The sequence below is a fragment of the Entelurus aequoreus genome, linkage group LG14 (assembly GCF_033978785.1).
Source record: "Entelurus aequoreus isolate RoL-2023_Sb linkage group LG14, RoL_Eaeq_v1.1, whole genome shotgun sequence".
Classification (NCBI taxonomy): Eukaryota; Metazoa; Chordata; class Actinopteri; order Syngnathiformes; family Syngnathidae; genus Entelurus; species Entelurus aequoreus.
Genome location: NC_084744.1, coordinates 52,482,943 through 52,510,192, shown reverse-complemented (window position 1 = coordinate 52,510,192; position 27,250 = coordinate 52,482,943). Strand labels below are relative to the sequence as shown.

The 27,250-nt window shown below is 39.8% G+C and overlaps 1 protein-coding gene across 1 annotated transcript; it reads left to right on the top strand.

The window, feature by feature from the left end:
* The first annotated feature begins 120 nt into the window (after positions 1–120).
* Positions 121–27,250, top strand: vdac1 (voltage-dependent anion channel 1). The gene is made up of 9 exons (XM_062070163.1): positions 121–390; positions 12,496–12,565; positions 12,692–12,741; positions 19,753–19,905; positions 19,980–20,032; positions 20,092–20,319; positions 21,624–21,774; positions 24,622–24,679; positions 26,418–27,250. The coding sequence occupies exons 2-9, from the start codon at positions 12,499–12,501 to the stop codon at positions 26,507–26,509; spliced, it is 852 nt and encodes a 283-aa protein (XP_061926147.1). The 5' UTR covers positions 121–390; positions 12,496–12,498; the 3' UTR covers positions 26,510–27,250.

The following is a 27,250-nucleotide window of genomic DNA, read 5'->3' as shown; positions in this document are numbered from 1 at the left end:
TCATGTTGTATCTTTGACGGTTGCGAGCTAGAACGGGGGAGGGGGGAGTCATCGTACCCCCATTGCCTCTGTTGTATCTTTGACAGCTGCTAGTGAACAGAGGGGGAGTCATCTTGCCACCTGTTGTATCTTTGACAGCTGCTGGCTAACAGAGGCGGGGTCATTTTTGACGCCATTGCCTCCTGTTGTGGCTTTGATGACTTCTAGCTAACACGGGGAGTCATCTTGCCCCTTTCGCCTTCCTGTTGTATCTTTGATGGCTTGCTAGCTTGTTGCGTGACTGCTAACGTGCCGACGCCGACCTTCCTCCTCCTTCTTTCGGCATCCCTCTTTGGTGCAGTCCACACTCCTCCAGCGCGGCCCGGACAAGGAGAGCACACACCCAGCGAGGTAAGAAGGTTTCATGTCTCCAATGTGAGCTTTGTGTGCTCGGGTGTGTCCTCCATGTTAGCACGTAGAGCTACTGAATATAACTAACAGCATAGTAGAGGGGAGGCCCTCTGCTAGCTCGGCGGCTAATGACTTTGTCATAACAACAAAGTTGCAGGACTAATGTTCCATGTTAGGCATAATTATCCAAAAATATATAATATTTTTAACCCAGCACGGTGTGTTGTGTACAACTCATATAGACTACAAGGCAGAAAAAGGGCGTGTTTGTCCGCTGGCCACCTTGGACACAAGCTAATGCTAATCCGTCAGAATGTCATCATCTAAACTAACATGACACTAAATGTAGTTTACTATCAAACACACACACATGTATTTAACATGCAACACTGGTTTAATCATCATCCTTACATCATTTATAAAATATACAACATTATGTTCTTTTACTTTACTGCAGTGAAAATCCTCCATTGAAGGAGAATATAGATCTTCCATCTAACTGTCATCCATCTATCTGTCGTCCATCTATGTGTTATCCATCCATCTACTGTATCTGTCATCCATCTATTTGTCGTCCATCTATGTGTTATCCATCCATCTACTGTATCTGTCATCCATCTATCTGTCCATCTATTTATCATCCATCTGTCTGTCCATCCATCCATCATCCATCTAACTGTCCGTCCATTTATCTGTCCGTCCATTTATCTGTCCATCCATTTATCTGTCCATCCATCTATCCATCCATTGCTCATCCATCTAACTGTCTGTCCATTGACCATCCATCTATTTATCATCCCTCTATTGGTTCATCTATTTATCAGCTGTCCATCCATTGATCATCCATCTATCTGTCCATCCATCTATCATTAATCTAGCTGTTCATCCATCTAGCTGTCCATCCATTGCTCATCCATCTGTCTGTCCATTGATCATCTATCTATTTGCCCATCTATTTATCATCCATCCATCTGTCCATCCATCTATCTGTCCATCCATTTATCATTAATCTAGCTGTCCATCCATCTAGCTTCCCCTCCATTTATCTGTCCATCCATTGATCATCCAGCTATCTGTCCATCCATTGATCATCATCTATCTGTCCATCTATTTATCATCCATATATGTATCATCCATCTATCTGGCCACCCGTTGATCACCCATCCATCTGTTCATCCAATTATCTGTCGATCCATTTATCTGTCCATCTATTTATCATAAATCTTTCTGTCCATCCATCGATCATCCATCTATCTGTCCACCCATTTATCTGTCCACCCATTTATCTGTCCATCTATTTATCATCGATCTTTTTGTCCATCTATCTGTCCATCCATCTATCGATCTTTGTGTCCATCTATCTGTCATCCATCTATCTGTCCATCCATCTATCTGACCATCCATCATCTATCTGTCCAACCATCCATCTGTCTGTCCATCCATTTATTTGTCCATCTATTTATCATCGATCTATCTGTCCATCATCTATCTGTCCATCCATTGATCGTCCATCATCTATCTGTCCATCCATTGATCATCCATCTCTGTCCATCTATTTATCATCCATCATTCTGTCATCCATCTATCTGTCCATCCATCCATCTATCTGTCAAACCATCCATCTGTCTGTCCATCATCAGTCTGTCCATCCATTTATTTGTCCATCTATTTATCATCGATCTATCTGTCCATCATCTATCTGTCCATCCATTGATCATCCATCCATCTATCTGTCCATTTATTTATCATCCATCTATCTGTCCATCTATTTATCATCCATCATTCTGTCATCCATCATTCTGTCATCCATTGATCGTCCATTTATTTATCATCCATCTATCTGTCCATCAGTTTATCATCCATCTATCGGTCCATCAATTCATCATCCATCTATCAGTCTATCCGTTTATTCTATCTGTCCATTCATCTATTCTATCTTGTCCATCCATTTATCATCCATCTATCTGTCCATTCATTTCTCTGTCCATCTATTTATCATCTATGTATCTGTCCATTCATTTATCATCCTTCTATCTGTCCATTCATTCATCATCCATCCATCTGTCCATTCATTCAACATCCATCTATCTGTCCATTCATTCATCATCAATCTATCTGTCCATTCATATATTCTATCTGTAAATTAATTATCATCCCTATATCCTTCCATCCATCTATTCTATCCGTCCATCCGTCTATTCTCAGTTCGTCCATTTATTATCCATCTGTCTGTCCATCCATCTATTATACTGTATCTGTGTATACATATATCTGTCCATCCATCTATTCTATCTCTCTGTCTACATTGTTTATCATCCATCTATCTGTCCGTCCATCTATTCTCTCCATTCATCATCCTGTCCATCCATTTATCATCCCTTTCTATCTGTCCATCCATGTATCATCCATCTATCTGTCCATCCATTCCACTCTTCTTTACTAGGGTCACTGCTAGCTGGATTACATGCCAGCTGACTTTGGGTGATAATTGAAGTGTACCCTGGATTAGTTACCCACACCATACAATGTAAAGTAGGGATGGGCAATAAGAACATCAATAAAATCTATATCACAATATATATTGCTACCTCTTGTGATAACGATATATTAATTACCATATATTATTTGGATAATACATGATAGAACTATTTCAAAACCGGTTGCAAAGGCTCCTAAATATTATATCAAGACTATTATTAATTTACTGTTAATATCGGATAACTTTCTGTTTTAATATGTTCTATCCACATGTAATAATAAGCTATACTTCTGTTGTTTGATGCTTTACTTAAGTTTTGGGCGATACTACAAATTTGGGTATATCCACATTTATACATTTCTGGATTATTAAATTCAATGCAACTGAGCTCTGACAAAAGCACAGGATGGGGAAGTAACGATATTAATTAAATATTTAAAAAAAAATTTTTCCCAGTGATGTCCTCCGTCCCTGAGGATTAATATAAAATGAACTCCCTATCCTTGCGTCCCAGGCGCCTCATTTTTCCTCCCAAAAAACGATACATTGTTTTTAAAACCCAATGACTAGTAGAGATACAATTATTTGTCAACGTTTTCCCGGACATAAATGAACCTGCACGTGTCTGCGACCAATGACTGCCGAGCAACGGGAAGAGAAAGAAAGGCGCGAGTAAAAAATAAAACAGTTCAAAGGGACCTTGCTTTTTTTTCATGGCAGTACGTCTTTGATGCGGAAACGTAAAGCTCAGACATATTGGATATCTGGAGGATGCTGTCTCCTCGGTAAAATAGTTAGCTTGTTAGTAGCTAGCTACCAACAGCGAGACAAAGTTTTGTGAAAAATAACTTTAACCGTCATTTTAGCCAAAGTTTGCCAGGTAAAGTTTGTCAGTTGGCAAAGTTAGAAATAGATGAAGTACACATTCCAAGTTATTGGAGAAATACTAAAGTGTATTTAAAGAGTAACTGAACTTTTTTTTTGGAACTTTGTCCATCATTCACAATCCTTAATGTAAGACAAGAATATAAATGTTTTTCTGTTTTTTATGCATTCTAAATCGTAAATAAACACTAGCAAAAGTCAGCTAACAATAGCGGCAATGAGAGTCGCTCTGTTCTGCCTATAAAGCGCCCTAAAAACATCTAAAAACCTCCAAGGTTTTATATACATGCTATAAGTATATATGTCATGTAACATTCATAATAACATGTAATATTTGCAGTCATGGCCAAAAATATTGGCACCCCTGCATTTCTGTCAGATAATGCACCACTTCTCCCAGAAAATTGTTGAAATTACAAATGCTTTGCTATTCACATGTTTAATTCTTTTGTGCCCTCTGCTGGTGGTTCAGGGGAGTGTGTAGGTCACATTTATTTGTGCAGCTGGTTTGTGGGAGGAATGTCTCATCGGCACAAAAGCAAAAAAGCGATCCACATATGCAAATACAAAATCAAGCATATTTATATTCAAGTCTCAAAAATATATTTGCAAATACACGCTTATTTATACAAATTCTTGATTTATTTGTATGTCGCATTTTTATATTTATACATTTTATTTGTATACATTTTCTAATCTCAAAAATATATTTACAAATACGCGTTTATTTATACAAATTATTTATTTATTTGTATATATTACATTTGTATTTGTATATTTATTAAAATATGCATATGTATTAATATCATATTGATATATATAAGTTGATGTGAGACAATTCTACTTCCATACACCCAGACTCTGGAACAATTTGCACCAGTCCCTTCGTCATCTTGACTGTGTTGAAACTTTTAAGAAACATTTGAAAACTTCTCTTTTTAGTTAATGCACCTTTTAACTACAATTTCTAATCCACTTTGTATCCTATTTATGATGTTGCCCCTGTTTTTTTTTTAATTTAATTGTTGTTTTACTTTACCTATGTTTTGTACAGCGCTTTGTGATTTTATCTGTGAAAGGCACTTTATAAATAAAATTTACTTACTTACTTACTTACTTATAGTTTGGAATTTATGGTAGTTCCCTACAGTGAAAGGTTGCTCTGGGGAGGGACATTAGCCACTATCAAGGACGCTACATTGCGTTAAGGACGCCTTTGTTTGCTTTTTACTGTCAAATTTGCAGGACACAGCTAGAATATGTCATCAACATGCATTATCACGATAGTATTAAAAGCTCTATCGTCGGCCATATTGTTACCATTCCTATGAGATGTAAGCAAAGGTGTTCCAAAGCACATTCCAACCCAAATCTCCCTAATGGCAGGGTTTACCGCCGCGCTTTGTTGTTAAGGCGGCCGCCTAAACAACAAAGAGCCACCACCTAAACTAAAGTCTTCAAGCTGCTCCACTTAGTTCTGCCTCTGTCAGTACGTCTCTTCTCGTTACGGACAGCAAAGCCCTGTCTGTCTGAGAGAAAGAAGATCAATACTGACCTACAGTTAACAACTAAGTTATTTCACTTTACCTTTTTCTGTGTTGATTGAGCTATGTTGAAACAGCAAAAAACAACACTATGTTAAATGAAGAGTTTCCTAAACCTGTCTCTGATGGTTGATATAATAATGTAACTGCATCATAAAGCCTGCATGAACTCCATGGTGTTCAGGGATGAATAGTCTCTCCTATTGCTATTGTACTATTTTTTTCAGCTATAGTTACATTAAAGGCCTACTGAAACCCACTACTACCGACCACGCAGTCTGATAGTTTATATATCAATAATGAAATCTTAACATTGCAACACATGCCAATACGGCCGGGTTAACTTATAAAGTGCAATTTTAAAGTTCCCGCTAAACTTCCGGTTGAAAATGTCTGTGTATGATGACGTATGCACGTGACGTCAATCGTTGAAACGGGAAGTATGCGGACACATTGAATCCTATACAAAACACTCTGTTTGCCTCTCAAAATTCCACAGTATTCTGGACATCTGTGTTGGTGAATCTTTTGCAATTTGTTTAATGAACAATGAAGACTGCAAAGAAGAAAGTTGTAGGTGGGATCAGTGTATTAGCGGCGGACTACAGCAACACAACCAGGAGGACTGAGAGATGGATAGCAGACGCGCTGGCCGCCGAACTCACCTTAACTTCCTCCGTCTCCGGGCCGTCGGGTGAAGTCCTTCGTCGCACCGTCGATCGCTGGAACGCAGGTGAGCACGGGTGTTGATGAGCAGACGAGGGCTGGCTGGCGTAGGTGGATAGCTAATGTTTTTAGCATAGCTCAGTGAGGTCCGGTTGCTAAGTTAGCTTCAATGGCGTCGTTAGCAACAGCATTGTTAAGCTTCGCCAGGCTGGAAAGCATTAACCGTGTAGTTACAGGTCCATGGTTTAATAGTATTGTTGATTTTCTATCTATCCTTCCAGTCAGGGGTTTATTTCTTTTGTTTCTATATGCAGTTAAGCACGATGCTATTACGTTAGCTCCGTAGCTAAAGTGTTTCGCCGATGTATTGTCGTGGAGATAAAAGTCACTGTGAATGTCCATTTCGCGTTCCCGACTCTCATTTTCAAGAGGATATAGTATCCGAGGTGGTTTGAAATACAAATCCGTGATCCACAATAGAAAAAGGAGAGAGTGTGGAATCCAATGAGCGAGCTGTACCTAAGTTACGGTCAGAGCAAAAAAAGATATGTCTTGCACTGCATTTAGTCCTTCACTCTAACGTTCCTCATCCACAAATCTTTCATCCTCGCTCAAATTAATGGGGTAATCGTCACTTTCTCAGTCCGAATTGCTCTAGCTGCATTGAAAACAATGGGGAAATGTGAGGAGCCTTTCAACTGTTGACGTCACGCTACTTCCGGTACAGGCAAGGCTTTTTTTATCAGCGACCAAAAGTTGCAACTTTATCGTCAATGTTCTCTACTAAATCCTTTCAGCAAAAATATGGCAATATCGCGAAATTATCAAGTATGACACATAGAATGGATCTGCTATCCCCGTTTGAACAAAAACATTTCATTTCAGTAGGCCTTTAATGATTAGTAATGTAGCAGCCTAGTTTCGAATGGCAGGGTCCTTGCTATCACATGTGGGAAAATATAACATTTATATAATAAAAATCAACTACAGGCTTCCCAAATGCTGTAATAAATTAAGCATGATGAGTTGAACATATGTCAGCATGTGGCATAATAATGACATACTTAGTATCTCAGGTAACTAGGACTGTTTTGTTTTTACTTTACGGAAAACATATCGAGATGTATATCGTATATCGCCATTCAGCAAATGGAGCGGAAAACACAACCAAAAATTGTAGGCTTCTTCACGCGACGAAGCCGGCCTACTTCACCGCAGTCTGTAGTCTATTGCCCCCCCCAGGCTGTGGTGGCAGCAACGAGGTGGAGACGTGATGGCGATAGGCCGAGTTACACCGGTCCTTACACCCACCCACCCCTGCCGGAGAGACACCACCTTAACTAACACATTTTCTGGGGGAAACACTGCTAATGGAGACCATTTTCCATGAGACATGGTGAAGGGGCAATGAGTACGCCACAAATGTTGAAGCCAACTGCTTGAAACAACCACAAGGTGGATTTAGGCTCTTTAAGTCACTTCTTGAGGAAGAAAAAATGGTGCAGTTGTTGCTTAAAAGAGACTTTTATACACGTTTCCTATTTTGTGGCGCAGGAGGCCAGCTTTGAACTTTGCAGTATACCAAGACGCGCCACTGTGCCGATGGACCTCGTTTCATCATGAAGAAACTTTTTTTTTCTTCTGCACGTCTGTCACACTTTCAACATACTCGGCGTAGCTGCTATCGAAATGCGGCACAATGTTATCATGAGGCCTGCGTGACTCTTCCAGCGCCATGCTGTGCTCTTGTAACGTGTCTGCAGCAAAAATAACTATGCCTTATTTCCCCACAATTCTATGTGGCAGAGAATACTAAAGAAGGCAGGCTCTCCCACAGGTACAACTGTGTTGCTTATTAAACTAGAAAAAAACTTTAAACAAACTCCACTAGGCCCTGTTTTTCAATGGGAAAGAGTTCTTTAAAAACAACCTGAATCCGATGGTGATCCGTATCACTTGTTCCTTTACCCCATTTCTGACATTTCTTGAAAGTTTCATCAAAATTTGCTTGTAACTTTTTGAGTTCGGTTGCTGACTAACATACGGACAAACAGGTAATAATTGGATGAATGGGATGACAATTTTCTACATCTGTCGCTTCCAAACATACTCTTTGTATTGCTCGTGTTTGTTCTAAAGCGGAATGAAATGAACCGAGTGAACCCTCTTCTCAGTCGTTTACTATCTTTGTCTGTGGGTGGTCAAACACAACGTAAGGTAGATAGTAGAAATGATCCATATGCCCCCCACAATTACTTGTTCCTGATCCTATTTCTGACATTTTGTGAAGGTTTTATCCAAATACACCTATAACTTTTAAAGGTATGTTGCTAACTGACTAACTAATAGGAATGTAAGGATTAGTGGTAATAATAAGCCTTAGTAAAACTCTGGACGGTTAGTATCACTGTTTTAAATTGAAATTACTGATAAACTCACGGATCAGGGATACTGCTTATCTAGTGAAGAAGCAAGCTAGCGGGGGAATGGCTGTGGTGCTAGCTTGAATGCTAACATGAAAACAAGAGACATTGACATCTTTCCATATTAAAGGCCTACTGAAATGAATTTTTTTTATTTAAACGGGGATAGCAGATCCATTCTATGTGTCATACTTGATCATTTCGCGATATTGCCGTATTTTTGCGGAAAGGATTTAGTAGAGAACATGGACGATAAAGTTCGCAACTTTTGGTCGTTGATAAAAAAAGCCTTGCCTGTCCCGGAAGTAGCGTGACATTGCAGGTTGAAAGGCTCCTCACATTTCCCCATTGTTTACACCAGCAGTGAGAGCGATTCGGACAGAGAAAGCGACGATTACCCCATTAATTTGAGCCAGGATGAAAGATTTGTGGATGAGGTACGTGAGAGTGAAGGATTAGAGTGCAGTGCAGGACGTATCTTTTTTCGCTCTGACCGTAACTTAGGTACAAGGGCTCATTGGATTCCACACTCTCTCTTTTTTCTATTGTGGATCACGGATTTGTATTTTAAACCACCTCGGATACTATATTCTCTTGAAAATGAGAGTCGTGAACGCGAAATGGACATTCACAGTGACTTTTATCTCCACGACAATACATCGGCGAAGCACTTTAGCTACGGAGCTAACGTGATAGCATCGGGCTTAACTGCAGATAGAAACAAAATAAATAAGCCCCTGACTGGAAGGATGGACAGAAAATCAACAATACTAATAAACCATGGACCTGTAAATACACGGTTAATGCTTTCCAGCCTGGCGAAGCTTAACAATGCTGTTGCTAACGACGCCATTGAAGCTAACTTAGCTACGGGACCTCACAGAGCTATGCTAAAAACATTAGCTATCCACCTTCGCCAGCCAGCCCTCATCTGCTCATCAACACCCGTGCTCACCTGCGTTCCAGCGATCGACGGAAGGACGAAGGACTTCACCCGATCATCCGTGCGGTCGGCGGCTAGCGTCGGCTAGCGCGTCTGCTATCCAAGTCAAAGTCCTCCTGGTTGTGTTGCTGCAGCCAGCCGCTAATACACCGATCCCACCTACAACTTTCTTCTTTGCAGTCTTCATTGTTCATTAAACAAATTGCAAAAGATTCACCAACACAGATGTCCAGAATACTGTGGAATTTTGAAATGAAAACAGAGCTTTTTTGTATTGTATTCAATGGGGTACCAATACTTCCGTATCAATTGTTGACGTCACGCGCATACGGCATCATATCTACACGTTTTCAACCGGAAGTGTGGCGGGAAATTTAAAATTGCACTTTATAAGTTAACCCGGCCGTATTGGCATGTGTTGCAATGTTAAGATTTCATCATTGATATATAAACTATCAGACTGCGTGGTCGGTAGTAGTGGGTTTCAGTAGGCCTTTAAGAGAGCACATGCACCAATTTAAACTTATATAAACACTTTACTGTTTGAGCAGCTGAGATATTCAAATGTGTACACTGAACCTACAAGCTGTGCAACTATAGAGATTGATCTATAATCAAAGAAATATAACACCTATAGGCCTGAGCAGTAAATGTGTTTGATTGTTTATTGATAAATTTAAGATTTTTGTTGTAGACGATTTTAAAAAAAAGAAATTAAAAAAATCTCCTTTTTTTCCGGCATATTATTTGCCCCCAGGGGCTTCTGTAGCTTTTGCCTTACTTCTTATTTCCTTAGCGAAGAGTCACACGCCTCTGAAAAAATGGCTAACCCAAACAAGAGCGAGACGCTTGTTCCAAAGAAAAGAAAAGTGCTGTCAGTGGTTAGGTTTTGCGGCAACAGGCGTGGAACAAATGACTGCACGCTGCAAAGTTTGTTTAAAAAAGGCAGCAGCACAACAAACATATTCCATCATTTGAAAGAAACGGAAACATCTAGCCGAGTGGGAGAAATGTAACAAGAACATGACAATAAACAAACTCCCGCTAAAAAGCAGCCTACTGTGGTGTAATCAACACGTTACCATGTTTGATTAAAAAAAAAAAAAGCAAAGGGAAAAACTATCAATAAGCGATCGCCTTGCAAAGATGTGGTGCCCAAACAGTGCAAGACAATTTTTATCCACCCATCAAAACTACAGAGACCTGATTAGTACCGTATTTTCTGGACCATAGGGCGCACCGGATTATAAGGCGCACTGCCGATGAGCGGGTCTATTTAGGTCTTTTTTCATACCAAATGCGCACCGGATTATAAGGCGCATTAAAGGGGTCATATTATGATTTTTTTCTAAATTCAAAACATTTCCTTGTGGTCTACATAACATGTAATGTGTGTTCTTTGGTCAAAATGTTGCATAGGTTATGTTTTACAGATCATCTTCAAGTCGCTTTCTGACAGTCGCTTCAAAATGCGCCGTTTTGTGGGCGGTCTTATTTATTTAAGTGGTTCACCTTCGACAGCGTCTTCTCCCCGTCATCTTTGTTGTAGCGGTGTAGCGTGCAAGGACGGGAGTGGAAGAAGTGTCAAAAGATGGAGCTAAGTTTTTTTAATGATATTCAGACTTTTCTTAAATCAATAACGGAGCAGCATCTCCTCATCCGTAGCTCACGAGTGCAACAACACCGGAAATGTGTCTTATGAAAAACCGTCCGACCAGAACTCTCTTATAACTAAAGTTCCGTGGGTGAATAATGTAAACCCACTACACTTGTACCGTATTTTACGGACTATAAGTCACAGTTTTTTTCATAGTTTGGCCGGGGGTGCGACTTATACTCAGGAGCGACCTATGTGTGAAATTATTAACACATTACCGTAAAATATCAAATAATATTATTTAGCTCATTCACGTAAGAGACTAGACGTATAAGATTTCATGGGATTTAGCGATTAGGAGTGACAGATTGTTTGGTAAACGTATAGCATGTTCTATATGTTATAGTTATTTGAATGACTCTTACCATAATATGTTACGTTAACATACCAGGCACGTTCTCAGTTGGTTATTTATGCCTCATATAACGTACACTTATTCAGCCTGTTGTTCACTATTCTTTATTTATTTTAAATTGCCTTTCAAATGTCTATTCTTGGTGTTGGGTTTTATCGAATAAATTTCCCCAAAAAATGCGACTTATACTCCAGTGCGACTTATGTTTTTTTCCTTCTTTATTATGCATTTTCGGCCGGTGCGACTTATACTCCGGAGCGACTTATAGTCTGAAAAATACGGTAGTTTTTAGCGCTTCCGTAGCGAGATATAAGTTAGAACTTTACACTGCATTATAGAACTTTACACTGCATTATAATAGAAATGGCAACAGCAGAGGGTATATGCCACATAACAAGAAGATAGTGAAAAAGAAGAAGCTTATCGACTACGAAATTGGCGGACGTGCGCACATTTTCAGGACTTATGCAGATCTCAAATACACATCAGCAGGTACCAGAAGTAAAAAAAAGTTGGTTTTGCATAATATTGTAAAACAAAACGCCAGATAATGTCTCCTAATGAGTGCCATTTTGCGGTCGTTATACACACACCGTAGTAATACTTGTATCTCTGACTACGGTAGCCATAATGGGCCGACAATCCATCAAGCGGTGTGGCTTCAAAGTCATACTAAAACCTTTTGTCAGATTTTTGAGTGCCGTGTGTAATGTTCTTTATTTTCAATGGAATATTTAAAGTTTTGGTGTTTACTGGCGTCATATTGCAGTCTACACGTATCTCTTATGTGTGACTACCATCTACAGGTCACACTTATCATTACACCATGTACCAAATAAAATTGCTTCAAGGTCGGTAAGCACAACCAGAATTATTCCGTACATTAGGCGCACCGTTTTATAAGGCGCAATGTCGATTTTTGAGAAAATTAAAGGATTTTAAGTACGCCTTATAACTTCTGGCAAATGTTCCACTCCTTTGCAACCTGAGTTGTGTTTTTGTATTGCTGTGCCCACTAGTCGGGTCTGATGAATTGCTGCTACCAAGTAGTGAAGTCCCAAATCACGGCCTTATTGGAAAAGATGGAAATTCCACATAGTTGACAGTCAGTACGTCTGCTTCTTTCCTGACGGCATCATACCCGTCTTTTCAGATAATGGCCGTACCTCCGACCTATGCCGACCTGGGAAAGTCTGCCAGGGATGTTTTCACCAAGGGATACGGTGAGCGCTGCGCCGTGAAACCGTGGACAATGTGCTGATGCTTCACTCGTGCTTCCTCGCACGCCACAGGAGCGTCACGCGGTATATGTTTGCTAACTCACAGCCTTGCTTGTGGTTTCTCTGCAGGCTTCGGGCTCATCAAGCTGGACCTAAAAACCAAGTCTGAAAATGGACTGGTAAGTCTTAAATGGATCAGTGTTTCCCACACATTCATTTATTTGTGGCGGCCCGCCACGAAATAATTACGTCCGCCACAAATAAATTTTATTTTATTTTTTTTTGGTCCTGTCCAGCTTCTCAGGCAAATCATATAGTTGATGTAGATGCCCATATAGGCTGTTCAGATTTACTTTACAAAAGAGAAGTGTAGGATATTTCTCTTGTTGCCTTATTTGTATTTGACCACTACTGTTTTCTGTTTATTTGTTACTGACTGTGGCAGGACACCGCTGCCTCTGTTTCACTTTATGTTGCTGGTAAATAATATGGTTGTAGTAGTAGGCCAAAGTTAAATTATTTAGTATGCACTAACTAAAGGGGCAGAACTTTAAGAGACATTTTAGCTTTTATATTTTATAAGAGATATTTTTTGTAAGAACCACAATTAATAAATATATTTCAGTGAATAACTTATTGTTCAAATCTGTATATAAATATGTACATAAAGTGTTGTAATTATATTGTAAAATGGATGGATGGATGGATGGACGTTTAAAACAAAACTGTTATTATTAATTAGTAAGTATACATTTTTTGAGCCTTTTTAGAGAAAATCATATCATTGTAGTAAATTATGCAAATTATTCGATGATGTCATGGTGGCCACGCCCATAGCAACGCCCCCACCGCCACAGGTATCTTGGCAGTTTATGGGAAACACTGTAGATGATCCTCCTGAAGTGTTCCAGGTCTAAACAATCGGTGTGGACATTAACCACACTTCCAGTCAATCAATTAACATCCTTTATTTAACCAGGTAAAAACTCATTGAGATTAAAATCTCTTTTCCAAGAGTAACCGCTAAGAGGGCAGCAAAACAGTTACAGAAATATATATAACAACAACAAAAACAGCAGCAGTCATACACCAGAATTAAACAATATATTACTTACACACATTAACATAAAAACACATTATAGGTTAAAAAAAAATGTCTGAGTAAAAACAGTTTTAAAAATGAACGCTCTTTTCCTTCAGATTTTAAAATCCTTCCATCAATTCACAGAGCCTTTGCTACCTTATGAATGAGATTCCTTCGAAAATTCTCTCTGTCGTGGGTCTTTCTTTACTTCGGACCTGCATCTGCTCAGATACATTCTTGGTCGTAGCGTCATGTTCGTAGCACAATCCAAGATCATTTCTTGATGCTGTCTGCTATTTAACATCAGCATAGCCATTAGAGACGCAGTATTTCTAATCTGTGTCAATATTACAGCAGGCATCACAACATAGCTTGGCTATTAACTTGTTAGAAGCAACAGACGCCTAGTGACATCATACAGGTCAACCCGAAAATAAATGAAACACGCTAAAAGGAAATAAACGGCCCCCCAGTGTACGCGAGGCACACTGCGTATGACAAATGGTCACATTAGAGCAGTGGTTCTTAACCTGGGTTCGATCGAACCCTAGGGGTTCAGTGAGTCGGCCTCAGGGGTTCGACAGAGCCTCTGCCGCGGAGGTCAAGACACGGCCGACTCATCGTGTAAATAAAAACTTCTCCCTGTTGGCGTATTATGGATACCCCCAAACAATGTTCCCTCTAATTTTCCATATGTCTGAGCAAACGCAAAAACTCCTCGAGCATTCGGTGGAGCGCATGTGAGCGACGTCAGACGTGCACATACACTGTGGTCACACCTGCAGCACACCTGTCCCAAACCTGACTAAATAACAAGTTCAATGTTTTATTATTATAATCAAATGACAGCAGTCATTTCCATGAGATTATTTTGTAATATAAGTGTTTTGGCCCATTTACAATGACTATAACATATTGTTTTTCATGAGCTGTGTACTAGTATTCTATGTCTGGGTGGGAGTCCTACTTTGGAAATAACGTGTACCCTTTTCAGATATCGCATTTAGTTCCCACTAAAACATTCACATGTTGCACAATGAGATGTAAACATGGGATTATGTGTACATTCCTGTAACTTTCCGTTTGTAAAATATATCTTTATTAGTATTTCTTTAATATAACAACATCATTTTATGATTACGGTTCGGGTTCGGTGAATGCGCATCTGAAACTGGTGGGGTTCGGTACCTCCAACAAGTTTAAGAACCACTGCATTAGACAGTGTGCATGAACACTTGGACTTCACACGGAGGTGTGAAAATATAAAAAAACTAAATATTTATAAAAATCTGACTAATTTAGTGCATGGAAACATAGTGAGTGATATACTGTATCCATCCATTTTCTACCGCTTTCCCTCTCGGGGTAGCATTTTTTTCAAATAAGTGGCGGGTGCATTCATAAAGAGCAAGTTTCCATAATCCAGCAGAGGCATGAAAGTGGTCAGGATCCAGCGTTTCCTAACTTGTCGGGAAAAGCAGGACTTGTTTCTCACGGGGGAAAAAACGATTAAATTTTAGGTTTTGACAAGTTTTTCAACTTCAGATTTAAAAGACAAACTCTCATCAAATACAATCCCCAAGTACTAGGGGTGTAACGGTACACAAAAATTTCGGTTCGGTACGTACCTCGGTTTAGAGGTCACGGTTCGGTTCATTTTCGGTACAGTAAGAAAACAACAAAATATACATTTTTGGGTTATTTATTTACCAAATTTGCAAAATCTTCCACCAAAAATATTTTTCTTAGTGGAATATTTGATGTGAAGTAATCGGAACCTTGGATAGGTCAATAATTCATAATAACATTGATTTTGATTCAATATTATGTTTTGAGCAATGACAGTTTGAAAGAAAAAAAACAGCTTTGTTTTATTAGTCAACATTGCAACTTTTCTAAATTACATTTCACCTTTAAGCTTTTTTATTTGGCTTTTGTTATGTTTTTGTTTATTTTAATAGTATTTTTAGAATGTGCCGTGGGCCTTTTAAAACATTAGCTGTGGGCCGCAAATGGCCTCCGGGCCACACTTTTGACACCCCTGCTATAGATAATAAAAAATTAAATCTGGTAAATCTATCGATAAAAAGCAGAGCCTGGCGACGCATGCGCGTTTATCATAACTCTCTCGCTCTCTCTGTCTCTGCCCCTCCCTCACCAATGCTGCTGCGTGCACAATTTGTTTTGTTTTTAACCCCTTCTTAGCCCTGAACGTACATTGAAAATACATGCAACCCTAACTCAAAATGCCGGACATTTGAGGCATTTAAGAAACTCCGCCCTGACAACTCCGCAAAAGAGGACATGTCCGGTGAAAAGAGGACGTATGGTCAGTCTATCGTAGCCCGTTAGCTGCTAGCATGCCGTGTGTTGTGCCTCGGTGTGCATTGTTTACACAACGTGCGTTACGCTACTTAATATGTCCATGTGGAAACTCGTTCGGTACACCTCCGAACTAAACCGGAACCCCCGTACCAAAACGGTTCAATACAAATACACGTACCGTTACACCCCTACCAAGTACTTATATGTCGTTACCATTTCAAGTTTAACCCGAGAAGCAGTTGATATTTTTGGAACGTTCCGTGGAAGTTGTTTGCCATTTGAGAATAACATCACCTTAGATTTCTCTGTATTTAGCACTAGTCTAAGCTGAGTCAGATGGGACTGAACAACATCAAAAGCAGACTGCTGCGCTACAGTGAGGGATGAACATTATATGATATTTCAATATATGATTACAATTAAACGCAGCATCCGACACGTTATCGCCAAGATTATTTACATTGATGGAAAACAACAACGGGCCAAACATGGAACCCTGAAGTACACCCTTTCATATAGGGAGGAAAGACGAAGAGGAAACGGGTAATTGGAAAACCACTTTACAGCATGCTGAGATACTGCAATCCTGTGCAGTCTGTCTGCCAAAATGATATGTTCGACCGTATCAAATGCTTTTGACAGGTCGATAAATAGAGCTTAACAATATTTCTTGCAATCCAATGCCTCAATAATGTCATTCATAACTTTGATAGCAGTGATTATCGTGCTACTGTATGTCTCTTTCTGAAACCTGATGAATGTTGGGAAAGAAGACTAAGTGTAACAATTCTCTTAGTTGTTCCCTAACAAACTTTTCAAGAACTTTGGCTAGAACGTGTAACTTGGAGAGGGGTCTATAGTTATTAACAGCTGTGGGATCTCCTCCTTCCAACAAAGGTAAAACAAAGGTAGATTTACACATGTTAGGAATCTCATTACTGGACAAGATTTATGAGCTGCCTAAAAACCGTCCAGTCAGTCTGGGATTTGGTATTTCTAGCCTTGGCCCAGGCAGCATCCCTTTTTTTTTCAGTAGACTGGACAGTCAAGGAGAAAACCAAGGATTATTTCTTCCGAGTTTTCTATTATGGTGTAAGTACGTAGCGCGACATGCCAGCATAGCAACAGTGAATTCCACAAAGACGACGAGGACATCAACAATTGATGACACATTCTTTACATTCTGCATCTGACCGTTCTCTGTCCACCAATCAACACACTAAACCGTTTATAGCTCCACCCCCTTTAGGCACCCTACCACTGTTCAATATGCCAACAGCAGGCTGGCAAAATGTGCAATACAGTAGTACCTCCATTCATGACTTTCATTGGTTCTTGAACAGGGTTCATAAATAGCAAATTTCTCCACAAGAAACAATGTAAACATGAATAATTGGTCTCAACCTTGACAAAAGTCCCTATTTTACACTGTATCAAACAAACGCAACAAGGAAGTGATGGCTCAACGTTCTACAAGATTACACGATTTATTTGTCATTGCACCCAAAAAGTACAACAAAACTTGCAGTTGACCCATCCAAGAAACACAAATATGACAAGTAGAGATGTCCGATAATATCGGAGTGCCGATATCGGACGATAAATGCTTTAAAATGTAATATCGAAAATGATCAGTATCGGTTTCAAAAAGTAAAATGTATGACTTTTTAAAACGCCGCTGTACAGAGTGGTACACGGACGTAGTGAGAAGTACAGAGCGCCAATAAACCTTAAAGGCACTGCCTTTGCGTGCCGGCCCAGTCACATAATATCTACGGCTTTTCACACGCACAAGTGAATGCAAGGCATACTTGGTCAACAGCCATACAGGTCACACTGAGGGTTGCCGTATAAACAACTTTTAACACTGTTACAAATATGCGCCACACTGTGAACCCACACCAAACAAGAATGACAAACACACAACATAAACACAACAGAACAAATACCCAGAACCCCTTGCAGCACTAACTCTTCCGGGACGCTACAATATACACCCCCCCCTACCCCCCAACCCCGCCCACCTCAACCTCCTCAATGTCCCAAATTCTAAGCTGTGTTTTGAGGCATGTTAGAAAAAATAATGCACTTTGTGACTTCAATAATAAATATGGCAGTGCCATGTTGGCATATTTTTCCATAACTTGAGTTGATTTATTTTGGAAAACCTTGCTACATTGTTTAATGCATCCAGCGGGGCATCACAACAAAATTAGGCATAATAATGTGTTAATTCCACGACTGTATATATCGGTATCGGTTGATATCGGAATCGGTAATTAAGAGTTGGACAATATCGGAATATCGGCAAAAAAGCCATTATCGGACATTTATAATGACAAGAGTTGACTGGACAGGAAAGCGCCCCATAAACAATAGGAAAAGGAAAAAGTAAAACAAGAGGAGGCAAGATTTAGAAAAAAAGCCGATCGCACACTATGCTCCTGTAGGTGTACTCACACTTTGAAATCACAAAACTCCTTTTGTGATTTCCAGGTCACTACCATGATTAAGAATGTAAAATAAAATCCACCTTGTTGGTTAATCTTCTTGGTGTTCAGCCAAAAAAGTAGGAGGGGGTGGCAGTGTCAACAACGCTGTGGATACTTCCTTGAATGCTTCAAAACACACATCGCTTGTCCATTGCTTTCTTTGCACTCATTTTGAACTAGCAAAACTAGAAAAATGCTGGCTAAAAAGAGTTAAAAAGCACACCAAGTAGCAATTGTTAGGTTAATACTAGAGATGTCCGATAATGGCTTTTTTGCCGATATCCGATATTCCGATACTGTCCAACTCTTAATTACCGATTCCGATATATACAGTCGTGGAATTAACACATTATTATGCCTAATTTTGTTGTGATTCCCCGCTGGATGCATTAAACAATGTAACAAGGTTTTCCAAAATAAATAAACTCAAGTTATGGAAAAAAATGCTAACATGGCACTGCCATATTTATTATTGAAGTCACAAAGTGCATAATTTTTTTTAACATGCCTCAAAACAGCAGCTTGGAATTTGGGACATGCTCTCCCTGAGAGAGCATGAGGAGGTTGAGGTGGGCGGGGTTGGGGGGGCGGGGTTGAGGTGTGGGGTGCTAGGGGCTAGCGGGGGGTGTATATTGTAGCTGCAATAGAGTTAGTGCTGCAAGGGGTTCTGGGTATTTGTTCTGTTATGTTTATGTTGTGTTACGGTGCGGATGTTCTCCCGAAATGGGTTTTGTCATTCTTGTTTGGTGTGGGTTCACAGTGTGGCGCATATTTGTAACAGTGTTAAAGTTGTTTATACAGCCACCCTCAGTGTGACCTGTATGGCTGTTGACCAAGTATGCCTTGCATTCACTTTTGTGTGTGAAAAGCCGTAGGTATTATGTGATTGGGCCGGCACGCATAGGCAGTGCCTCTAAGGTTTATTGGCGCTCTGTACTTCTCCCTACGTCTGTGTACACAGCGGCGTTTTAAAAAGTCATACATTTTACTTTTTGAAACCGATACCGATAATTTCCGATATTACATTTTAAAGCATTTATCGGCCGATAATATCGGCAGCCCGATATTATCAGACATCTATAGTTAATACAATGAGACAAGGTTCGTACAACAAAATATATTTTTATTCTACCTATGGGTGTTGAATACAAAAGTTTGTACGACGAAGGGTTTGAACATTGAAGTTTCACTGACCAGGAAAAAAAAGTATTTCTGTACTTGACATCTTTAGACCACATGCTGAATATTGCTTGGTGCAAAGGCAGCTAAACATGTACTATTTCTGTTAGGAGTTCACCAGCACAGGCTCCGCCAACACGGAGACCAGCAAGGTGGCCGGGTCCTTGGAGACCAAGTACAAGTGGGCGGAGCATGGGCTGACGTTCACGGAGAAGTGGAATACTGACAACACCCTTGGCACCGAGATCACCATCGAAGACCAGGTTGGTGATCGCGAGCGGACATTTTCCCCTTCATTCCACGTCAACTTATACCGCTTTCTAAACCTCCTCCGCAGCTGGCGAAGGGTCTGAAGCTGACCTTTGACTCGTCCTTCTCGCCAAACACCGGGTAAGTAAGGCACCGCCCACTCGGAGCAACCTCGGAGTTCTGAAACCCGCTCCCCGCAGCAAAAAGGGCGGCAAGCTGAAGACGGGCTACAAGTGCGACCACATCAACCTGGGCTGCGACGTCAACTACGACATAAACGGCACGGCCGTGCACGGCGCCGGCGTGGTGGGCTACGAGGGCTGGCTCGCCGGCTACCAGATGACCTTTGAGGCCGGCAGGAACAGGATCACGCAGAGCAACTTTGCAGTCGGGTACAAGACGGACGAGTTCCAGCTGCATACAAACGTGTAAGTTTAATAGCTTCTTGCAGTGACAGCATAGCCCAGCTATTCTCAAACAGTGGCTCCATCTAGTGGTACGTGAAAGAATCACTTAAATATTCAAACTGTGTGTAATGTTACAGTGGCCAAAATATTAAATATATTTATTAAAACTTCTGCTTTGTTTTAATAAATACTAGAGATGTCCGATGATGGCTTTTTTACCGATATTCCGATATTGTCCAACTCTCAATTACCGATACCGATATCAACCGATACCGATACAGTCGTGGAATTAACACATTATTATGCGTAATTTTGTTGTGATGCCCCGCTGGATGCATTAAACAATGTAACAAGGTTTTCCAAAATAAATCAACTCAAGTTATGGAAAAAAAATGCCAACATGGCACTGCCATATTTATTATTGAAGACACAAAGTGCATTAGTTTTTTTAACATGCTTCAAAACAGCAGCTTGGAATTTGAGACATGCTCTCCATAGCGGGGTTGGGGGGGCGGGGTTGAGGTGGGGGGGTGGTTAGTGCTGCAAGGGGTTCTGGGTATTTGTTCTGTTGTGTTTATGTTGTGTTACGGTGCGGATGTTCTCCCGAAATGTGTTTGTCATTCTTGTTTGGTGTGGGTTCACAGTGTGGCGCGTATTTGTAACAGTGTTAAAGTTGTTTATACGGCCACCCTCAGTGTGACCTGTATGGCTGTTGAACAAGTATGCCTTGCATTAACTTGTGAATGTGAAAAGCCGTAGATATTATGTGACTGGGCCGGCACGCAAAGGAAGTGCGTTTAAGGTTTATTGGCGCTCTGTACCTCTCCCTACGTCCGTGTACACAGCGGCGTTTTAAAAAGTCATACATTTTACTTCCTGAAACCGATACTGATAATTATGAAACCGATACCGATAATTTCTGATATTACATTTTAAAGCGTTTATCGGCCGATAATATCGGCAGCCCGATATTATCGGACACCCCTAATAAATCCTTAGGCTTACTACGCTATTGTATTTTCTGAAGTGGTACTTGGTGAAACCACTGGCAAAGCCAAAACGCAGCGCTAGACGCTCTTAAGTCTGCTCTGTCTGGCGTCCTGGTGCGTCAGTTATTTTTACACCCACCTGATGGGATTTGCCACATTGTAGTTGAGACTTAAGAAGTGAAAAGGATGGAGCCACGTAATGCCACACACGCTGCGTGAAGGGGGCAACGGCAGGGCATGTAACCCCCCGCCACGCCCCACCCGCTGTGCTCTTAGCTAAGCCCGTCTGTGTCTTGTGGCCAACATCACGTTCTGCTTCGTTCCCTGCCCTTGCAGAAATGATGGCACCGAGTTTGGCGGCTCCATCTACCAAAAGGTGAACGAGCAGCTGGAGACGGCCGTCAACTTGGCGTGGACCGCCGGCAACAGCAACACCCGCTTTGGCATCGCCGCCAAGTACCAGATTGACCCCGACGCCTCTTTCTCGGTGTGTATGCTTAGTCTGAATTCTTAGATATTAAATCCAACGATAAATGAAAATGAACTTAAGTTTCTTGTGCATGTTTGTTTTCTTTCTCTTTGCGTTCAAACAAGGTGTAAAAGAGTTAATTCTTCATCGGTCTCAGCATTTTGCCACGTTTGTTCTACAGAGGAAGGATAATCAATAAAAAAAATGCTCTATTGAGACAAGATGAGCTGTACTGTACTGTAGGTGGGTTAGGGCAGGCCTGGGCAATTATTATGACATTGGGGGGCCACATTTACAGAAAAAAAGGTGTCTGGAGGCCTATCTATCCATGTATGTATGTATATATATATATATATATATATATATATATATATATATATATATATATATATATATATATATATATATATATATATATATATATATATATATATATATATATATATATATATATATATATATATATATATATATATATATATATATATATATATATATTAGGGCTGCAACAACTAATCGATGAAATCGATTAAAATCGATTATAAAAATAGTTGGCGATTAATTTAGTCATCGATTCGTTGGATCTATGCTATGCGCATGCGCAGAGGCTACTTTTTATTTTTATTTTTTTTAATAAACCTTTATTTATAAACTGCAACATTTACAAACAGCTGAGAAACAATAATCAAAACAAGTATGGTGCCAGTATGCTGGTTTTTTTCAATAAAATACTGGAAAGGATAGAAATGTAGTTTGTCTCTTTTATCCGATTATTAATCGATTAATCGAAGTAATAATCGACAGATTAATCGATTATCAAATTAATTGTTAGTTGCAGCCCTTATATACACTACCGTTCAAAAGTTTGGGGTCACATTGAAATGTCCTTATTTTTGAAGGAAAAGCACTGTACTTTTCAATGAAGATAACTTTAAACTAGTCTTAACTTTAAAGAAATACACTCTATACATTGCTAATGTGGTAAATGACTATTCTAGCTGCAAATGTCTGGTTTTTGGTGCAATATCTACATAGGTGTATAGAGGCCCATTTCCAGCAACTATCACTCCAGTGTTCTAATGGTACAATGTGTTTGCTCATTGGCTCAGAAGGCTAATTGATGATTAGAAAACCCTTGTGCAATCATGTTCACACATCTGAAAACAGTTTAGCTCGTTACAGAAGCTACAAAACTGACCTTCCTTTGAGCAGATTGAGTTTCTGGAGCATCACATTTGTGGGGTCAATTAAACACTCAAAATAGCCAGAAAAAGAGAACTTTCATCTGAAACTCGACAGTCTATTCTTGTTCTTAGAAATGAAGGCTATTCCACAAAATTGTTTGGGTGACCCCAAACTTTTGAACGGTAGTATATTAGAGCGGGATATACGTTAGGTCAGGAAAAAACACAGAGGCTATATCATCTGTACAAGCCTGTTTCGCAGGTTTCCCTGTTCGTCAGGGGAAATCCCCTGTGTGTATGTATGTATATATATACCGTATTTTTCGGACTATAAGTCGCAGTTTTTTTCATAGTTTGGCTGGGGGTGCGACTTATAGTCAGGAGCGATTTATGTGTGAAATTATTAACACATTACCGTAAAATATCAAACAATATTATTTAGCTCATTCACGTAAGAGACTAGACGTATAAGATTTCATGGGATTTAGCGATTAGGAGTGACAGATTGTTTGGTAAACGTATAGCATGTTCTATAAGTTATAGTTATTTGAATGACTCTTACCATAATATGTTACGTTAACATACCAGGCACGTTGTCAGTTGGTTATTTATGCCTCATATAACGTACACTTATTCAGCCTGTTGTTCACTATTCTTTATTTATTTTAAATTGCCTTTCAAATGTCTATTCTTGGTGTTGGCTTTTATCAAATAAATTTCCCCAAAAAATGCGACTTATACTCCAGTGCGACTTATATATGTTTTTTTACTTCTTTATTATGCATTTTCGGCCGGTGCGACCTATATTTAGGAACAGTCATACAAAAACTCACAATAATGTCTGATTGAATGCTAAAAACGTTATGACTGACCGCCTTAAAAAACGGAATGGAATTTTAAATTTTCTGCTGAATGAGACACCCAGAACGTACATGAAAATAATGTGGGATTTACAATATTAACCATGAACGATAAAACACGGAATATTGACAGCATATGAACGTCGCTACTCTTTTACTTCTCACACCCCTTCTTGATCGACATTATTTACAATAAAGCGAAACACAACAAAAATGCAACAAAGACGTGAAATATGAATGCGAATCTGATATAATATCACTTTTCTTGCAGAACGTTGTTGTAAAATCGCGGATTCCAACCATTTAAACACTTTGTATAGTTCAAGACTTCAGGTCATTTGAAAACATCACTGCACATCATAATGGCAGCTACAGTTTCCATCTTAAAGATCTAAAAAAAATATTTGGGAATGTCCGGCAGGCCAGATTGAAAAGCTTAACAGGCCTCGGAGCTGAATATACGAGCAGGGAAACCTGCGAAACAGGCTTGTAGGGATGATATAGCCTCTTGTGTTTTTTCCTGACCTAACGCATATATGTATCTATATATATTTTTCAATCTTTTTTTTTTTTTTAATCGATTAAGAATCATTACAAATAATAACCCCCGATTCATTTGATAATCGATTTTTTTTTTTTGACACCCCTAGCTGACGACGCAAATTAGTATTAAATCTCAAATAATAATAATAAAGCTTATTTTTTACAACATGCTGAGGGTCAATAAAAATGTGCTCATCTTGTAAGACATATTCTTTTTTGTTGTTTGTGTGTACTCGGTGTGATGATCATTTTATTAAGGAAAATGTTGTCTTTCACAGGCCAAGGTGAACAACTCCAGCCTTATAGGTCTGGGATACACTCAGACTCTTAAGCCAGGTGAGTGGTCATCTACTTCATTTACTCAGTACACAGCAGTACCGCCACACTTTGTTTTCATCATGTAGCTCTTATATAAAATGTGTTGTTTGGTGGCGATATTTAGACTGGAGATCCACTGATATGTTTTTTTCAGGGCCGATGCGGATATCGATTAGTAGTAGTCAAGAAGGCCAACAACGAATATTTGGAGCCAATATTCATTTGCAGTAGAAGTTTTTTAAACATGAATATTATACATCAGTAAACGGTAGACAAGGCTTTAAGTTGTTTTTCTAACATTATTTATTAGGAACCGTGGGAGCAATACCGACATGTTTTATCCGGCGCTAATGTTGTGGTTAATTTAGCAGCAGAAACCAATCGCTGTAGTGCAAAAAAAGGTAGCTTTTTTCATGCGAGGCAAAAGGGCTGGTACTTGAACAGTGTTTATTTATCTACTTCACTAATTCTTTTTTTAAACACTGAATACTGGTGTATGTGATTTAGGGTTGTCTCGATACCAATATTTTGGTACCGGTACCAAAATGTTTTTCCATACTTACATACTTTTCTAAATAAAGGGGACCGCAAAAAATGGCATTATTGGCTTTTTTTAAATTTTTTTAAATCTTACGGTATATTAAACATATGTTTCTTATTGCAATTTTGTTCTAAATAAATTAGTGAACATACCAGACAACTTGTCTTTTATTAGTAAGTAAGCAAACAAAGGCTCCTGATTTAGCTGCTGACGTATGCAGTAACATATTGTGTCATTTATCATTCTGTTATTTTGTCAACATTATTAAGGACAAGTGGTAGAAAATGAATTATTAATCTACTTGTTCATTTACTGTTAATATCTGCTTACTTTCTTTTTTAACATGTTCTATTTACACTTCTGTTAAAATGTAATAATCACTTATAATTCTGTTGTTTGGATACTTTACATCAGTTTTGGATGACACCACACATTTGGGTATTAATCCGATACCAAGTAGTTACAGGATCATACATTGGTCAAAGTCCTCATGTGTCCAGGGACATATTTCCAGAGTTTATAAATATAATATAAATGAAGAAAAAATGAAAAAAGATTTTGTGATGCTAAAAATATTGATGTAATCATAGTAGTATAGACTAGATACGCTCCTGTACTTGGTATCATTACAGTGGATGTCAGGTGTAGATCCACCAATGCCGTTTGTTTACATTCAGGGTGAGCTATGGTGTGTAGTGAAGCATGTTTAGATATTCCTCGTCCTGCAAGGATGATACTTGTAAGAAACGTACTTTATTCGTCGCCATGGAGACAAGGATTAGTGATTTAGAAGTAGCTAAAACACTGCAGACTGCGGCTGGACTTTAGCCGCTAGTTGGCTAGCCATGTCTTAAAGCACCTCTTCCTGAGGGCGTTTCAGTGTTATAACTTCACCTTTATCGTTAGTTTTTAAGCCAAAATGCGTCCGTTCTCCCTTTTCTGTCTACACACTGTGTCTGCTTGTAAGTACTTTGTGATTATGCGTTGCCAAACATGCTCGTCTTTTTAGAGGCGGTATAGTACCGAATATCATTCATTAGTATCGTGGTTTATACGAGTACCGGTATACCGTACAACCCTAATGTGTATACAGTATATTGTACATGCTGATGTACAATATATACACATCCAAATGCCGAATATCCGTTGATCTCTAATTTAGACATTGTGTTTTTGGATGAAAGCCGACTTATTTGCACGTCTTGTTTCTCGCAGGCATCAAGCTGACGCTCTCCGCTCTCCTTGACGGCAAGAACATCAACGCCGGCGGCCACAAGCTGGGTCTCGGTCTGGAGTTCCAGGCGTAGAGGCTCTCGCCGCTGACGCCCCCTCCAGCCCTCCCGACGCTCCCCCCCACACTTCAATTGAATTATAACGGGAAAAATTATTTAGCCCTCACGTTCCTCCTGTAGCCCCCGCCCCCCCCACCCTTAGATGTGCCACAGCTGGAAGACAAACGGGCGCCTGAGTCGGGACCACCTCCCACATTTAAAGGACCACGTTTAAGGGAACGTTATATTTTGAAAACAAGAACCCAGCTGAGAACAAAAGTCAAAAGGAGAGTTTGAAGCGTGTCGCTGGCAAAAAGGGAACGACGTTCACCCCAGTCATTTATTCATGTCAGCGTTTCACTTGTCCGAGAAAGTACGCAGAAAGAATTGCGGGATGAAAACGACACGCAAAAGAGCTTAAGAACCGAGTAAGCGTTCCTGTCTTTTATTTTTTTGCTGGTGTTGCTCCTGAGAGAAGATGGAAGCAGCTGGCAGTAGCACACATTCACACTACACCCCCCCCGCCCCCATGTGTACATTCTGTCTCTCGTGTCTGTTACTTCTAGCAAAACTATTTTATTGACAGTCCGTGTAGCTGAGTCCACCGGGGAAGTCTTACTAGCAGGACGGCAAAGAACGGGTCGGATCACACGGACACATGAGTTACGCCGAACAGGAAACTGAGCTTTTTTGTCTTCCACTTGCATTCATGCTTAGTGTTTATGACGCTCATTTCTTCAATAAAGAACATCTTGAACCGACATTGTTCTGTCCCTT

Excerpts from the sequence above, each read along its gene's own strand:
- vdac1 (XM_062070163.1), top strand. The coding sequence starts at position 12,499 with ATGGCCGTACCTCCGACCTATGCCGACCTGGGAAAGTCTGCCAGGGAT. Across the intron at positions 20,033-20,091 it reads TCCTTCTCGCCAAACACCGG|CAAAAAGGGCGGCAAGCTGA; the intron begins GTAAGTAAGGCA and ends CGCTCCCCGCAG. Across the intron at positions 21,775-24,621 it reads ACCCCGACGCCTCTTTCTCG|GCCAAGGTGAACAACTCCAG; the intron begins GTGTGTATGCTT and ends TGTCTTTCACAG.